At 36.7% G+C, this 17,931-nt stretch overlaps 4 protein-coding genes across 4 annotated transcripts; 3 read left to right on the top strand and 1 right to left on the bottom strand.

Moving 5' to 3' along the window:
• Positions 1–5,121, bottom strand: LOC18769349 (probable acyl-activating enzyme 1, peroxisomal). Its single transcript, XM_007203745.2, has 2 exons — positions 4,888–5,121; positions 1–1,676 (listed from the first exon to the last, which is right to left on the bottom strand). The coding sequence occupies exons 1-2, from the start codon at positions 5,089–5,091 to the stop codon at positions 243–245; spliced, it is 1,638 nt and encodes a 545-aa protein (XP_007203807.1). The 5' UTR covers positions 5,092–5,121; the 3' UTR covers positions 1–242.
• LOC18771211 (endochitinase) lies at positions 7,966–9,421 on the top strand. Its single transcript, XM_007202208.2, has 3 exons — positions 7,966–8,452; positions 8,684–8,834; positions 8,929–9,421. Exons 1-3 carry the CDS (start codon positions 8,023–8,025, stop codon positions 9,296–9,298), a joined length of 951 nt encoding a protein of 316 aa, XP_007202270.1. The 5' UTR covers positions 7,966–8,022; the 3' UTR covers positions 9,299–9,421.
• On the top strand, positions 9,739–12,787 carry LOC18769075 (pentatricopeptide repeat-containing protein At2g17670). The gene is made up of 2 exons (XM_007204123.2): positions 9,739–11,400; positions 12,178–12,787. Exon 1 carries the CDS (start codon positions 10,003–10,005, stop codon positions 11,395–11,397), a length of 1,395 nt encoding a protein of 464 aa, XP_007204185.1. The 5' UTR covers positions 9,739–10,002; the 3' UTR covers positions 11,398–11,400; positions 12,178–12,787.
• Positions 12,956–15,635, top strand: LOC18771858. Its single transcript, XM_007201926.2, has one exon. It carries the CDS (start codon positions 13,945–13,947, stop codon positions 14,881–14,883), a length of 939 nt encoding a protein of 312 aa, XP_007201988.1. The 5' UTR covers positions 12,956–13,944; the 3' UTR covers positions 14,884–15,635.

Genomic DNA, 17,931 nt, shown 5'->3' with positions numbered 1-17,931 from the left:
TTACTTCAAATATATGGAGAACTTAGATTTGGAAGAACATCATAGTATAATAATTATGTTTATTGTTCGATTTCCTGCAACGTATCAAAGAAAAAGAAAAACGCTATTGTAACCTTATTATAGTATACCCAAAAAATAATAAGTAATTAATCATCCACACCACTACCCAAATACTGAAAGTTTTCATGAAAACCAACAAACCTGTTTGCCAATTGTCAAATCCAATGGCCATAATCAGAGATTTATTCCTGGCCTCCCACAAGATTGGCCTTCTCCCTCAGAACAAATTTTTGTATCTTCCCGGTTGGGCTAGGCAAATCCCCAAATACCACGACTTTTGGAACCATAAAACCAGGCAATTTCCCCTCACAAAACTCTATAACCTCTCTAGAACTTGCTTCACCACCACCACCAAACCCCTCCTTCAACTTCACAAAAGCACAAGGAGTCTCCCCCAAAACCTCATCATATCTCCCCACAACAGCAGCCTGCAAAACTTGTGGATGAGTCAGCAAAACTGCCTCCACCTCAAGCGTGCTGATAACCTCACCACCACAAATGATAATATCCCTTGCCCTGTCTTTCATCTGAATGTATCCATCTGGATGCCTAACTGCCAGGTCACCAGTCCTATACCATCCACCCTTGAAAACCTCATGAACTGGTTTTGAATTCTCTAGATAATTCAGCATCAAAGTGTTGCCTCTGAACATAATCTCCCCGATTGTTTTCCCATCAAATTCCACACTTTCCATGGTGTTTGGATCCTTCACGTCAACCCCTTCCATCATCAGATTGTACTGAGATTGCTTTTGACCAGGCTTGCATGGTGTGACAATTGCTGGCCCAAGAGCCTCTGTCATGCCATATCCATGGCTCACATTGAATCCCAGCTCTGCAACCTTGGTCAAAATCTGAGGTGCTGGCAATGCACCAGCAACAATAATCTCCACCCTTGATTTTATTTCCCTGGCTTGGTCATTTTCTGAGGCATCTGCTAGGATGTTCAAAATAGAAGGTGCACCACACATGTGTGTTACCTTGTGGAGACGAATTGCTTCAAAAATGAGTTTGGCTGAGACATTTCTGAGGCAGATGTTGGTGCCTCCAAGAGCTGCAACTGCCCAAGGGAAGCACCAACCGTTGCACCGAAACATTTCGACTGTCCATAAGAACACTGGCATTTTTCTCATGTCACTTTGAAAAATGGCTGCCAATGAATTAAGATACACAGCTCTGTGGCTGTATAAAACTCCCTTGGGATTTCCAGTTGAGCCAGAAGTGTAACTCACTGAAATTGGGTCACATTCATTGCTGGGTCTTAAAATCTGAAAGTTGGGTTCTGCTTTTGCCTGCAGCAGGTCATTGTAATTCAGGGTACCTGGTGGAAGGTCAAGATCAATGGGAGAAGATGATGATGATGATTGGTCAAACTCTGGGATAAGAATGAGCAGAGGTGGATTGTACTTTGTTTGGGACAATATGTCCAGTGCTTGGAGGACAACTTCAATGTACTGATGATCTACAAGAATGGCTTTGGCCTCCAACTGTTGTAATATCAATGATAATGTGGGAGAGTCCAGCCTAATGTTAAGTGCACAAAGAATTGCCCCTGCCATTGGAACGCTGAAATGAAGCTCATAGAGTGCTGGAATATTTGGTGCAAAAGCTGCAACCTGGCCAGGGAAGAAAATCAACAATTTTAATTACTTGGCTACTGTTAGGTACATTAGACCTGCCTCTAATATAAAGCATGTAGAATCCACTATTGAGGTAGATTAACCACAACTAACTACAAGTTTAGTAGTATATTTTCTTCATGTTATTAGAGAATGTTAAACAATCAAATTCTCTTACTTTCAATTAAAAGAAAAATGGTGTTGTTAAACGAACTCTAAAATTAACCGAGTACCCCTTATTACCAAATTATTTATTGAATTACTAATTTATCCTAACATAAAATGACCAAAATGATATATTAAATTGTGAAACAAATGTAATTTTAATAAGTACACACTACTCACCATATTCAACTCTAATCAAACGTAAGAGAAAAACCTACACTAAATTATAGCATGTTATGTCTCCAGGACTCCTTTTTTCTTGGATTTTTTCCTGATATATATGTTTCAAGATTTCTTTATAACTTTAATTCCCTGTGGCATTTGCCATTTGGCTTATAAACCCCTACACTAGTAGTGATGGATGACAGAATCATCACTGCAGCCCGAAAATTATGATTCAAACAACTTTTTGTCTAATTGACTGCAATCGTTATTTGAGTTGTAGTTGTCCTACAGAGAAGAAGATTGGTAACAAAACAAGAAGCAAATTAAAGAGGGTTGATTGTCTTCGTTATGCCAACCATGATATCAACTACTAAAGATCATAAGAAGCACAGAAACCGTCACAAGGACAACAAGGTGGGTTAAGGAGCAAGTTCACGAGCAAGGTGAGTTTAGTGGTCTAATATTGTTCAGCAGTCAGCTCTCGAATGAATTTGGTATTGTGTGATAAAATATATTAGGGTGTAATAGAGGCATTTTTGGTAGTTAAATGGGGTATACTTAGTTAATTTTACATTTTGATTTCAATGTTAAGGTGTATTTAGATTATATGGTGTACTCAGTTCATTTTAGGATTCGGTTAACACCAAAAAAAAAAAAAAAACCAAAATGGAACTATGAGAAATATTTCTTTTTATGTATGATAAAACTATATTATTTACTCTTGCTAATACTAAATTAAAAGTAGATAGAAGCTAGTTAGTCGAATTGAGCCTACTTTTTTTTTTTTTGGTGTATGTTTGTATGCGCGCATATATTTGTAAGCCTATCTTACTTTGACTGACTGTGGGTCTTGTACTACATTGTGTACTACTTTGATTGTGATTGCTCTACCAAAAAGAAATGTGAACATCTCCTCTCCTTTATTACTTTTCTCTATTGGACAATATGTTCACACTAAAGAGCGTACCCAACACAAAAAGTATTGGCTTTTGACATGATCCCACTTCAAATTAAAAGCAAAATTAATCAATTAGTGACATGATCTTGAATTATCTTATAATTAGTGACATAATCAATTAGTGACACGACCATTAAGTTATAATAATCAACCTATATGTGTGGTTGCACTTTATTGTATTGTTAAAGATTAGCGTCACAATACTGGTTCTGTTCAGGATGTGATGTCATAGCTAGGTATGCGAATTTTATACGATTAATTATGCTAGACTCTTTTTTTCGTAAGAGACTCTCTTATTCTGGGATCACGTCATCACTCATCTAATCACTTTCATAAGTAAAATTGATTCCTTGTATTTGAGGTAGGACTAACATAAGAAGAAGTTATAGAATAATACGATTGTTCGACCGCCTAGTGTAATTTATTCACATGTCATAATATAAGTGGATTATCTCTCTAGCATAAGGCCGGGTGGAATTCAAATGCAGGAATTCCACTTAGTCCAACCGTTTCACTTAAAACTATCTTCTTGTTTTAATTAGGATCACTTGCTCTTGAAGTGCATGAATGCGTGTAACGCATGCAGGACTAAAAATAAAAAAGGCACTTGACTGACGAAACTTTTGGGTTTTAGTAAGTGTTTGTGTTTCCATTGATTTCTTATTCTCAATAAAGATAGGGAGAGGGGTGGATGTATTCTCATCCTTTTCTGCTAGTCTCTATCTATCCTTATCTTTGTCCGCCTAGTCCAGAAGAAGAAAAGAAAAACAAACAAAAGACAAAATCTACAAATTGGAATCGATTAGCAATAGACAACAAAGGATAAACAAAGACATCAAAAGCTACGTTCGTCAGTCACCTTGGACGCACATGCATGAATTACTTTGTATTGATCTCTTTTGCTGGATTCACAATATGATTTCCACTATTGTCCATTACATATACACTGTTAATTTTTAACATACTATCTATCAACCATATAAAATTGGTAAACGAATATTACCCTACTAGTATTATATACAGATGCATGTGAATTTCATAATAGATTTATATTCGTATATGTGCGTGATCAAAGTTTTCCGTTAGTGGAAATCATGCGAGACTCACACAACTTTTTATTTTGTCATAGCTTAGCTAGCAAAAGAGATCAATATAATAAAGAGAGACGAATCAAGAAACAAACGGAAGTACAAGTTTCTAGAGTTGTTTATATATTAACTTTGTAGCTATATATATATATATATGTATAGTATATGATGCATGTATGTGCACGCAATTGCAGCTCTATGGTTGACAGATTAATTGAAGTTGGTCAGCCAGCCGTCATGGGACAGTTTTATATAAATAAAACGCCGACAGGCACATATAGCTAAGGAGGCTCACCATGTTACTTGGTGGTTCGGTGATCATGGGGCTCATGGCCATTGTCCATTTGACCCGCCAATGTGTAAATAATATCGTCCCAAGTTGTCTGTATTGACTTGTTAAATATTAAAAAAGATATCAAACCCCGACAGTCACGCAATAAAGTACAATGGACTATTGACTTGCTAAAGTCTCAGTCTTTTTGGCAAACTAGTCATTGCTTCGATGGCTTTGCAATATTCATGGCTACCTGCTTTCCTCACTGGTTTTAATCAAACAGATCAAATATCTACCTCTCTCTCACTCGATCTCTCCATCTCTCAACATGACATGTCCATGCACTTCCTCCATTTGGAAAACATGATCACAAGTTTATATAGACGTCCTAAAACATGTATTAGCTTACTCTAAGTACACTGACGGATTAATATACGTATTGTAATGCTTGAATTAAAAACACACATAAGTTTGGTTTAATTAGATTCATTTTATACGAAATTTAAACCACAAGATATATTCATGTTCATGAAAGAATTAAGATTAATAGCTACTCACAACGTCATGGCGAGATATCCCTAGGAGGACAAAAGCTGAAGCGACCTTGAAACATCTTTGATGCGTCTCCTTCCATGAAAATCTCTGGCCACCGTAGACGATCGAAACCTTGTCGCCATAGACGACAGCTGCTCGCTCTAAGAAGCTTATAGGTGACAAGGGCATGTAGTTTGCTGAGCACTGAACAAGACAACCCTTATTCATGGTTTGTTACGTCTAGCTTATAGGGTCTTCCGCATAATATGATTCTACATAAGTTAGGCTATATATATATATATATATATATATATATATATATATATATATATATATATACAGAGAGCTTCCATTGAGGGATCCCTCAAATAAGCTTATTTGAGGGACACCCCTTGTAGGCCCCACTCCGGATTGTATTTCACTAATCCAAACCGTCTATTTTGTAGATACTCATTCAAAGATCATCCCTACAAAAAATCACTTGAATCCGATATCATTTGACCACTCAATTAAGTTATTGAAATTTTAGCATTTTCTTGAAGCACCGTGTTCATTGATTTTGTAAGACACAATTGGATGTCGAAACGGTTTCCGATTTGTCTAATTTTTTGTTAGGATGATCTATGAATGAAGACCTAAAAAATAGATGGTTTGGATCATTGGGAAAAAAATTGTAGGTACCCTAAAGGGCGTCCCTCAAATAATTTTATTTGAGGGATCCCTCAATAGAAGGGGACTGTATATATATATATATATATATATATATATATATATGAGTTATATAGAAGAAACCATGCGGATCTCGTTACTAGCTCCGCTGACTCGGCACATAAAAGGAAGAAAATAAAATAAGAGAGTTAATCATGCAAATTCTTTTTGGGTGTCTCGCGTGAGAGTAATTAATTAAGATAAGAATTAAGGACGAATGCATAGTGGAATCATACGTATAGTTCTTGATTTATTCTTGATCACTCTCTAAACTTTTTTTTACTATCCCGAAATTCGGACATAATTTTTTGTATTTTGCAATCAAACGGTTATTTGGTTCCAAAAACACAACCACCGAGAACCCGGTTTAGTTTGCAGGTTAGAGGACATGGTACCCCGAACCCCTTTTGATATGGATTTCCATTTCTTAGGAATATGAATTTTGTGCTTTCATTAACACTAGCCCCTTGACACATGCTCACGCATGTGCCAATTGGTTTTCTTTTTCTTTTTTATTTTATTTTTAGAATTAATAAAAGGTAACCGGGTAGTTATGGATATCGGTATATATAAACCACAAGGCAGAGAATGGTGAAAGGTTCAAAATACCTGAAAAGGCCCATTGGGAATTCCAACTTGATGAATTGAATTATTAATAATTAAAAGAGGATTATGTTGTAAATTCACATTTTTTAATATTCAAAAAATTCAAGTTATAATCTATAAATTCTAAAAATTACATAAATAAGAGAAAGCTAACCACTTGGCACATGCGTGAGCATGTGTCAAGGGGCTAGTGTTCCATAAAAGTAGGACATATTATCTTATTTTGTTTTTAATTTTAATTTTTTTAATATTAAAAAATATGAATTTACCATATTATCCTCTTTTAATTAATAATTTTAATTCTTAATGTTTGAATTAACAAAGAGCATTTTTTGATATTTTAAATGTTTCACCATTCTTTGCCTTTTACTTTATATATATATATATATATATTTCACCGTTATTAGAACCATGACCATACATTGTGCTAATGGTCGGCCAATTTTCAAAGGTGTGGCGGTTGCAATATTCTATGAAAGAGGCCATTGAAATTGAAAAGTCATAATAAAAAAACAACATATAAAATTTCAGCCCAAAATAATGCGACCGGGGCCGAAGCCCAAGAGTTAACATATAGTCCTTTTAACAATTTCATTTCCTTCTTGTTTGTGGGGAGACCAAGGAAGAATATTCACCCATGTTACCATGTATGCTTTTCTCTTCAAACAAAAACGGTACTTGGCAAAGTTGGCATTCAATTTCTCACCTAAATGATCGGCTAGCCGCTCGTGACTGAAAATGTATTGGTTTTTGTTAGGTAAACGAAAAGTTATTGGTTAAACCAATATTTCCAACACTTATCGCTAATCAATATAATGCTATATTTTTTTTCACAAATAAAAAATAATCTTATCTCCACTTGGAGTAAGGCATAATGATCAGGCAACTCTTATCGGAGAAAAACTTAGTTACAATAGGGATAATACTATTTTGCTATTTCCGGTTAATAATGCTCTACCACATATAAATGTTATCACATGAATTATAACGTTATTGACCGATAATAGCAAAATAGTGATATCTCTATTTACTAGAAGTCTTTTTCCTCTTATTGATAAAGAAATCCCTTTTGCAAGCTTGTGATTTCAAACAGTTCCCGTTACCCCACGTAAACTGATATATCCTCTGATATTTTCCTTTTCCTGTAGGCAGACATATTTTTACATAGACAAAATAAAAAGTTTCAAATACATAGAGAGTTCTGTGTGAGCGAAAGATAAGAATCTATGACAAGAATAAAACAAAGAAGTAAGAAATAGTAAGAAAATTATACTACTGGGGTAACTTTGATCAGTCACATTCACCTTGATTTCTATAGACTTGGTTAAAAGAAGAGATATTCAAAGCACGACTAAGTCTCTAGTTCTAGGTCTGCACTATTCCTGCCCTTATCCTTCAATTTTGAGATTTCAATCGACTGACGTGTTCTGAGGCGAGCTATTCAATCCGTACGCAAACTTTTCAGATATTTTCCAGCAGCCTGTCCAAATACACCGTCACTAAAAATAACCCTCTTGTGCAATTTCCACAACTAAACAAACTTAGAAGAAAAAAGCAAATACAATTAATGGGGTGGGTACTTTGCCAATTTGAGAAGGGTCATGCTAGGGAGACCAACTTTAGATACCAACTCTCTAATAGAGGTGAAGCCCACCAATACAATGGGTCCCACACTCTATTAGAGAGTTGACACACAAGTTGGTATCTAAAATTGTTCTCCCTAGCATTTTCCATTTGAGAAAGGAATAGTCAAACAAAAACGCTCCTCGCTAAGCTATATATACACATCCCCACGAAACCCAATCCACAGATCAAAAAGACATCAAACACTTTCAGAAAAGGAAAATGAAGTTACAGAGTCTTATCATTTTATCCCTAGCTTTGCTGTTAGGGATCTCAGCAGAGCAATGTGGGAGGCAAGCTGGAAATGCAGTGTGCCCCAATGGGCTGTGCTGCAGCCAACATGGGTGGTGCGGCACCACAGCTGATTATTGCGCCACTGGTTGCCAGAGCCAATGTACCTCGACCGCAACCCCAACCCCAAACCCAAGTGGTGGCGGTGGTGGTGATGTCAGCAGCGTCGTTAGCTCAGCTGTTTTTGACCAGATGCTTAAGTATCGAAATGACGCGAGATGCAAAAGTAATGGGTTCTACAAGTATGATGCTTTCGTTGCTGCTGCTCGGACTTTTAATGGGTTTGGCACAACTGGGGATGTTAATGTAAGGAAGAAGGAGCTTGCTGCTTTCTTGGCTCAAACCTCTCATGAGACTACTGGTCAGTAATCTAACATTGGTCATGATTGTTTGTTTGGTATAAAACTTGTTTAATGATCATTTTGACTTATGGATTATATTGCGGATTACCTCTTAGTTAGGCACGGAGGTGGAGCTAGGATTTTTAGATTGGGGGACTACATTTTTGGTCAATTTAAACCGGTTTTCTTATCTTTAAAAGAGGACCAACACTAATTTAATTGTAAAATTTTTATTCATTTTGATTATGCAGGAGGATGGGCAACTGCACCAGATGGACCATATGCATGGGGATATTGTTTTATCAATGAAAATAACCAAGACGTATATTGTACACCATCCGCCCAATACCCATGCGCTGCCGGCAAGAAATATTACGGCAGAGGACCCATCCAACTCACGCAGTAAGTCTCTCTCTTATCTCTTCACATAACAAGTTCCGGTCCATTGACTTGTTGACTTTGACTGAACTGTTTACTTTGTTGACTTTTCTTCTAGCAACTACAACTATGGTCCAGCGGGTAATGCAATCGGAAAGGATCTGATAGCCAATCCGGATCTAGTGGCCACTGACCCGGTTGTATCATTCAGGACAGCTATGTGGTTCTGGATGACCCCACAGGGAAACAAGCCATCGAGCCATGACGTCATCACTGGCAGGTGGAGCCCTTCTGCTGCAGACAAGTCGGCGGGTCGGGTCCCCGGGTATGGAGTGATCACCAATATAATCAACGGTGGGCTTGAATGTGGGCGTGGCCAAGATGCTAGGGTGGCTGATAGGATTGGGTTCTACAAAAGGTATTCTGAGATTTTGGGAGTGAGCCCAGGGGACAACTTGGATTGTTATAACCAAAGGCCTTTTGCCTGAAAAATACAAAAGGCTAAAATAATCTTATGTACGGTCTACCAAATAATACAATAATCATCCTATGTAATAGGAAATGTCTCGTTTCTATTTCATAAATAAAAGCTTGTTACTTACCATTTGCACTAATTTTCTTTAAATACAAGTGATATTACCAAAAATAAAAAATAAAAAATTTGAGAGCAGCAAACACCGAATGAGCTTGTAAATAATTTTAAACATTCCAGTTATCAGTTAACCTTATACTACTTACTTGTCAATTATTATATAAAAAATATCAAAACATCGTTCTTTGTTTGATTCGATTGCCATGAAATTTAAACATAGAACATCCTCTAAATAAACTCTGGTTAATATACTAAAGGACAATTGTAATAACTTACTTTAAAATTAAAGGCATATGGTAATTTCATTCAATTTGTTACTTACTCCACTTGCTCTCTAAATTTATTAAGGTCATAATCTTTTGCAATTTACGATATGTCGTTTTTCATCAACATCCAGGCTTTTCATTTTGGGCCATTACAAAAAACCGGGCTTTAGCGCTAACAATGTCAATAACGAACCTAAAGGAGTAACCTCCCCATGACCCATCACAGCACCCGCAATCCCCAAATCTCAAACCCCTGCAAAACCCTAACACCTTCACCAGCACAGAGCTTCCACCCACCAAAGAAGAAGAAGAAGAAGAAGAAGAAGAAGAAGAAATGGGGAAAATCCCACCATCACTTCGATCATCAGTTTCAACCTCACTTATTAAAAAGCCATCTTCTTTAGTCCCAAACGAGTCCCCATCTCACAGACCCCATCACTTTCCCAAAAAAACCACCAAGAAAATCCCACCCCAACTTTCCGAGAAAACCAGAGAACCAACCTTCAGAAACCCCTTCACCTCCGCCAACCTCTCAGACGCGAAGAAGGTCTTCAACTCCATCGTCACCACCACAAAAGTCCCACTTGACCTTCGCGTCCACAACGCCCTCCTCCAATCCTATGCCTCAATCTCCACCCTCAATGACTCCATCTCTCTCTTCAACCACATGATCAAAACCCACCCTACTTTCTCTCCCGACCGATCGACCTACCACGTTTTGCTTTCCCAGTCCTGCAAAGCACCTGATCAGACCCTCAAACCCGTACACCAAGTCCTCAACTTTATGCTCACCAATGGCTTCAGTCCCAATAAGGTCACCACGGATATCGCAGTCCGGTCACTCTGTTCGTCTAATAATGTTGGCCTTGCCGTGGAATTGATCAAAGAAATGTCGCTTAAAAACGCAGCACCGGATTCTTATACCTACAATTTTCTTGTTAAGTGTCTCTGCAAGTCAAGTGCTGTGAGTACTGTTTATGATTTTATTGAAGAATTTAAAACGTCTTTCGGTTTGAAGCCTGATATTATCACTTATACAATTTTGATTGACAATGTGACTAATAGAGAGAATTTACGTGAGGCTACTAGGCTAGTGGATGTGTTGGCAAAGGAGGGAATTAGGCCTGATTGCTATATTTACAATACAATTATGAAAGGTTGTTGTACGTTGAATTTGGGCAATGAGGCACTTGAGGTTTTGAAGAAAATGAAGGAGAATGGTGTGGAGCCTGATCTTGTAACGTACAATACTTTGATTTTTGGGTTATCGAAATGTGGGCGAGTTGTTGAGGCTAAGAAGTATTTGGGTGTCATGGTTGAGATGGGTCATTTCCCGGATGCGGTGACATACACTTCATTGATGAATGGATTGTGTCGGAAAGGGGATGTCTTGGGTGCATTAGGGTTGTTGGAGGAGATGCAAGAAAAGGGGTGTGAACCGAATGTTTGCACGTATAATACATTGCTTCATGGATTGTGTAAAGCAAAATTGTTAGAGAAAGGGCTAGACTTGTATGGGGTGATGAAAGAATGTGGGATGAAGCTTGATACAGCTTCTTATGCTACACTTGTGAGGGCACTTTGTAGGGAGGGGAGGGTGGCAGATGCTTATGAAGTGTTTGATTATGCAGTTGAGAGTAAGAGTGTAACTGATGTTGCTGCTTATACAACTTTGGAGGGTACACTGAAGTGGCTTAAGAAAGCAAGGGAACATGGCCTTGCTACCTAACTGGTATTTTCTCTATTTTCTATAACAACCATATTTTGTCCATGGATTCCAGTAGTGTTTTCAAATGTTCTGTGATTGATTATATCCTTGTAACTCAAGATGCCACAGTGATGTTTATCAATTCCCATATTGGCAACAGTGGCCTCTGGTTTTTCTAAATTTATGAAACTTACAAAGGTTGGACTGTGCTGTTGTTTTGTTTTCAGTAACGACTAAACTTGGTAATCTCAGTGAAAGTGAAACTGTAACACTCAAGGTTAAGCAAATGACATTAACCCGGTTGTGTTTGTTTAGTTTATTGTTTACTTGAAGAGAGATATTACACGAGTTTAAAGGTACTGAGGTGAATCCTATGTTTTGTTTCTGAGATATGCTAAAGTTAATGCTGCTTGGATTTGTATGCTTTCTGGTTACCTAGTTTTAGATTATTGGAGCTGTTAGGTTGTTAAATTTGAAATTGTAAGTTTGTCATCTTCCAAATGCCTAGTTGTCATATCTTGGATTGACACAACTGTAATCACGATTTTGAACCCTCTTGTCTTGATCCCTTCAAGAGTGAATGTTGAAAGAGCAGAACCTTTTTCACATCAATGCTTATATGTAGTTGATGTCCATATAATATGATTATGTGGGTTTCACTAGTTGTGCTCTATTAAGGCTCGAAATGTGAATTGTGGTTTTTCTTTTTCTATTATTATGCATGTAAGGCCATTACGTATATCTTTCATCATACAATATCCTGACTAAATCGAAACACTTCTTGTTATTTTGGGCCACCAGGTTTGTTACGGGGCTGTTGTAGGTTTAAGTTTTCAAGACTCATCCTTGGTGAAGCAAGAAAGCTGAATGTAACATATTAGCACACCTGCAATCTATCTGCACCAGGACAAACAACTCTTATGGTGAACGACAATGATAACAAAATCCCTCAAGTGGAAGGCCCGTCCTGGATGTGAAGCCATGGGGAAGGTTCATACATCTAGCCGTTATCCCTAAGATCTATAATTCCATGATGCTGCAACAAATTGCAATTTACAGGACCAGCTTGAGCATATAGCAGAGCCAGATTGTCGACCGGCATTAATAACCTTAAGAACTCAATTTCCCCATTTTGTATTCACCATCCAGACAAAAGTTATCCTATGTGCAAATAATCCTCCAACTAAATCACCATGGTCGCAGCAAAACTTCTCCCCCTGATTGGCATCAGTCATTATCTGCTATTGATTGTTGATCTGCTACTAGCCTACTACTCTGGGGAGCTGTACTGTCTGCTGTTATCCACACACAGATTTTTGTTAAAGTGGTCAAAAGGTATTTATATCTATTCCTTGTAATTGTGGCTTTTTTGAATTTTATGGAAAGGAATAGAATAAGACCCAAATTCTCATATTTGTATGTACCATTGCATGGGGATATCACATATTTTTTATTTTCTAATATATCCCCCATTTAAGTTTTGACCACAGGTGGACATGGGCATGGGCATTTCTCTCTCCAGTTTTGTTCAATTACAATGAAAATCTAAAACCCAAAAAGAAAAAAAAAAAATCAAATTAGATTGTTTATTGATCGGTGAACACAATTAGGCAAAGGCAGAAAAGGGTGCCCTTAAAAATGCATCAATTAGCGGTCTCCTAATGAAAAAAGAGTGTAGCATTACTCTGTCTGTGATTTAAGGTTGCTAGGTTTGCGTCCTTCCAACATGGTTATGCAAAGTGCATGTGACACAAATTACAAAATGTGGGCATTTCTGACTCCTGAGGTTCAGGCTGTTTTGTGACAGTACTGCCAACAACCTGCCGCCCCTCTTAACCCAAAAATGTTTAACTATAATGCTTGGTTTTTGGGAATAAAAAGTAATTAAAAAGAGGGTCAAATTGTCTCATTGTCTGCGAATAAACAAGCCACCTTAGTGCTAATTGTATGGTACACAAAATGATACGGAAATCGAGTGGTTACTTGATTGGATGAACCAGACCATTTTGGTTAGACGTACCTAGTTAATTTGACTAGCAAAGCCTGGCTAGATTCTTGTATTTGAGGTCTATAGATTTAGGCTAAATCTTGTCTAAGTTTTGTTCTTTTGGCTTGATTTTAACCCATTGATACCTTCTTTTTGGTTTTCTTAAAAGACCACCAAGCACTGCCAGCCTTTCATGTCCATAAAACAATTCAAAAGGGATATGATTGAATTGTGATTGAGAGAATGGTACTGCTAAATGATTGGGGGAGGCAAGGAGGCATACGGCTCTCACGGCCTGTACATGTTGTTCGTAAAAAAAGATATAGAATTTGTAGTTGTTGGCCAAATTTGATACAGGATCTTCAAATTGCAGGGTGACCCAGATTACAATCACATGCAGGCCGTACTGGGTTGGCATGAAAAAGACCATACATGTAATCCTTGTCATTTGATGTTATAACTTATATATATATATGACTTAAAAGAGTTTGGTTTATTCAATTCAGTATTCACTTTCAATTGTGAGAAAAAGTTAGAGACTTTTTTTCAAAGCACATAGCTTTTCTTTCAAGTGATTGAAGATGGCTGTTTCACTTTCATCCATAGTACCTGTGAGGTCCATTAGCTTACCATCTAGGCTAAATCCCAATTCTCAAAAGATTGAGTCAGAGCTCAAGAAGTTAAAGACTTTGAGATTTTCATGTGCTGCAGAAGCAGCAAGTTCAAGTCCTCTAGGCAGTGAGGCTCTTCTAGAGGGCTTGTCTGGTCTTGCAGAGTTGTACAATTGCATTGAGGAACTTGTTCACTCTCCACTGACCCAACAAGCTCTCAACCATCACCAACAGTGCAAAACACTAGTGGAGGAAGCACTTGATGGCTCAGTTGGGTTGCTAGACTCTTGTGGCAATGCAAGAGACCTGCTTTTGACAATGAAGGAACATGTTCAGAACCTTCAATCTGCACTGCGCAGGAGGAGGACCGGAGATTCGAGCAGCATCGAAAGCAACGTTCACGCTTACATTTGCTTTCGAAAAAAGGCAAAGAAGAGCATTGCAAAGAGCCTCAGAGATTTGAAGAAAATGGAAAGCAATATCAATATTGGGTCATTTTGTCTCTTAGATTTAGACCACAATGTGCAGATAGTGCTTAAATTGTTAAGAGAATTAAGTGCTGTCACAATTTCTGTGTTTCAGTCTCTCTGTGTGTTCCTATCCATGCCTTTGACCAACAACACAAAGGCTAGCAAATGGTGTTTGGTGTCAAAGCTAATGGCTGTGAGATTTGCAGCATCAGAGAACGGCCAAAAGATTTACAATGAAGTTGGAAGTGTAGATATTGCTCTCTGCTCACTCCATGGCCACATGAAAAAGAGTGATTATGCCAAGACTGATGTGCAGGGGGTTCAGTGGAGACTAGACACACTGGATTGCAGCATAAGTGGGCTTGAGGGTGGTTTGGAAAGACTCTTCAGATGCCTATTGCAACACAGAGTGTCTCTGCTTAATCTCCTCACACCTTGAAGCTACTCAAAATTCACCAATCAGTCATGGCATCCCCATTTTATAGGATTGTACCATGTTCAAGAAACCATTTTGTACATTTGTTCCAAAATTATTGGAATTTCTCAACATAATCTGTGTTTTTGTTTACATGCATGATTTGCACCAAGTATGTCCTATATGAATGCATAGTTAATTTGGACAAAGTTACTGCTATGGAAATCATTTTGTTTTGTAAGATTGATTTAGTTTGTACTAATTGGAATTATGGATTATCTATTATCATCAAAATAGAATTGCATTAATCACTTACAAAATGTCACAATCAATGTACCAAACTTCAATAAAACACTATAAGAAGGTCGTGAGTTCGAATCTCTTCCTTCATTCGTAAAAATTAAAAAAAACAAAACAAATTATTACCAATTAGAATGCAATGGGACAATGCCGCCCAATTATATTAGACCTAAGAATATTGTCATAAAATGCTTACCCCCAACCTAACATGATGTGTCCTACACATCTTTCAATGATTGAGAGCCCTATATTTAATAGGAATAGGTTTATGCCTACTATGTATTATACACTTCTTGGCATAAACTTGTCTCATGAATAAGTCCTTGATTCTTGCTGACCCAAGAAAACTTATGCGAATACAGACAAAAATTAATCCACCATGCTTTCAATAAAATTTAAAATAAAAAAAAAAGGTATGCAAACATTATTGAGAGCACGTCGGCTAATAAATATAAAAATAATAATAAATTATTTGTTTTGCCTTGAAAAAGAAAAGGAAAAATAATATATCATGCATCATATGCTTGTGCTTTTTTTTTGCGAACATGGTCAGTCCACATGCAACTCGTGAATTAATGATATGCCCATGCTCTAATTGCTGATTAGTTGGGTCTTAAGTGAGTTAATAAGGTTGCCCTTGTGGGCTCTGTACGGCCAAATGGGCCCAAAAGGCTAAAATAGAAATTTGAGAACTATTTTGCATGTTTAATTTAGTACTTTACATCTCTCTCAAAATATATATATACATATATATTAGTATTTTAGATCCATCGAAAATGGGGTTATAAGCTTTATATTTAATATTCAATACCTTTGCAATAATAGTCTTTAGTGCCTTATTAAAGGGGATCATGAACATCATTACAACTAATTTTGGTCTGAGATGGTAGTAGAATGTTAGCGATCAAATAATCAATAAAATAGGTCATTAAACACTATTTTTATTTTATTTTTTATGCCCGATGTGAGCATGAAAGCTACTTTAAGTTGGATGTTATGAGTGCCTTTCTGAAATATATTTCTAGCTCGAAGCTTTTTATTAAAGGCATGACATAGATATATAGAAGAATGAAGCCATAGAAAAAGACATTAATAAATAAAAAAAATCAATTGTAAACACAATTTCTCAACTATTCTCTGTACGATATGCATATATTCAGGACTTAAGTATGAATTATTTATGATATTGAATTAGATTTGGGAAAATTATAACGATTGAAAAGGGTTATAAAAATTTATATTCAAAACTGATTCTCTAAAGATCGTTTCAGCTTTTCGGCTAGCTCAAGTTACTAGGGAAGTCTACCTATGTTTGCATATTGTTATTGAAATGACTCCCCTTAGAGTTTGTCCTTTGTACTCTTTATTCATATTGATCTAATAAAATTCTATCGCCTTTTAAAAAAAGAAAAAAACTTTGACTCCTTAAAACTGAATTTTCTTTTGAATTCCTTCAAATTTTTTTTTCTTTTATAATTTTTTATTATGAGGAGTAGCTCATCCTCAATTTTAACGAGCTCCTCCTTAATTATAATTATGATTATTGAGCCGTAGGCAGCGCATATGTTTTCTCTTGATTTAATACGTTCTCAAGTTAAAGATTGGCATCGATTATTTGCATGCATGTGTAGTGTGTACGTCGTATTAATTCTTAAATCTCCTATTATTAAGAGTAATCGAGTGATCTTAATCTCTTCTCTATTGTTGGCTTCGCTTGGGCTAAGGCCTTTTCACATGTTGTCCCTCCCTCATTGCTCATGGCTCATGGCTCATGGTGGCTAGCCTAGCCAAGATGGTCAACTATCTAGCTGACCCGTTGACCGCCACCTCACTTCATCGTCTGCATTAGTACTATATTAAAGCTTGTATTGTAGCTAGCATGTGATAATTAATTAATTAATATTACTATTTATCCTTGAATTGGTATAGACAACGTACGTGGATATAGATATACCGTAAATATTCTTCCTATACTCAGAGAATATTTGAGATACCAATTTATATAAATACATTTTTTGTTCTTGTTGTATAACTCCATCCTCATAATGATATTTATGTTCAATGCATAGACAATGTACTGACCTTCATTCATATATGAATGCCAATTTGCATGCAGAAAACTACCTAAAGGAGACAACAAGAATCATGTATATACTATATATATACATACAAGAATGAGCATGTGATCGATATGATTAGCAGAAGAATATATACATATCCGGCATAAAGCCGCCAACCCTCAAATTTGGTTTCTTATGGCGATGCATATAAGAAAAAAAAAGCATGTTTTTAACATTTTCAAGGTAGGTTCTGTTTTCCAAAGTAAAATTAAGTATTTGAAGAGCTAAAATCAACTTATTAATTTTGAAGAGAGAGAAAGATGTTGCAGCTTTAATGACTGAGGTTGAAAAGGCTGTTGGAGAGAATTTTTCTGATGTGACTCACCTATTTTAGAATTTCAAAACTATTGAAGATGCTCTTAATGCCTCCTTCTCTCAAAAAAAAAAAAAAAACACCATCATATATGTATATATGCATAATGCATTTCCCTATATAATTGAGAGCCACACTTGAATTAATAACTAAACTATTATCAATTTGGAATAAATACAAATATGAAACATTGATCTTAATAATATTATGAAATTACAAGCTATTCCGAATCCGAGCCTATGTTCATGGCCTCTCTGGGTTCTCTGAAACAAGACACAAACACATTCACTGATCATTCATGACATGGGATCCATTGCAAAATTAACTCTAGCTGGTATC

The sequence above is a fragment of the Prunus persica genome, chromosome G7 (assembly GCF_000346465.2).
Source record: "Prunus persica cultivar Lovell chromosome G7, Prunus_persica_NCBIv2, whole genome shotgun sequence".
Taxonomy (NCBI): Eukaryota; Viridiplantae; Streptophyta; class Magnoliopsida; order Rosales; family Rosaceae; genus Prunus; species Prunus persica.
The sequence above is the reverse complement of the archived record's forward strand: the minus strand, read 5'-3'. Positions and strand labels throughout refer to the sequence as shown.

Coding starts and splice junctions, on each gene's coding strand:
- LOC18771858 (XM_007201926.2), top strand. CDS start 13,945: ATGGCTGTTTCACTTTCATCCATAGTACCTGTGAGGTCCATTAGCTTA.
- LOC18769349 (XM_007203745.2), bottom strand. CDS start 5,091: ATGAATAAGGGTTGTCTTGTTCAGTGCTCAGCAAACTACATGCCCTTG. Junction 1,677..4,887: donor GGATATCTCGCCATGACGTT/GTGAGTAGCTAT, acceptor TTCCCTGGCCAG/GTTGCAGCTTTTGCACCAAA.
- LOC18769075 (XM_007204123.2), top strand. CDS start 10,003: ATGGGGAAAATCCCACCATCACTTCGATCATCAGTTTCAACCTCACTT.
- LOC18771211 (XM_007202208.2), top strand. CDS start 8,023: ATGAAGTTACAGAGTCTTATCATTTTATCCCTAGCTTTGCTGTTAGGG. Junction 8,453..8,683: donor AACCTCTCATGAGACTACTG/GTCAGTAATCTA, acceptor TTGATTATGCAG/GAGGATGGGCAACTGCACCA. Junction 8,835..8,928: donor GGACCCATCCAACTCACGCA/GTAAGTCTCTCT, acceptor CTTTTCTTCTAG/CAACTACAACTATGGTCCAG.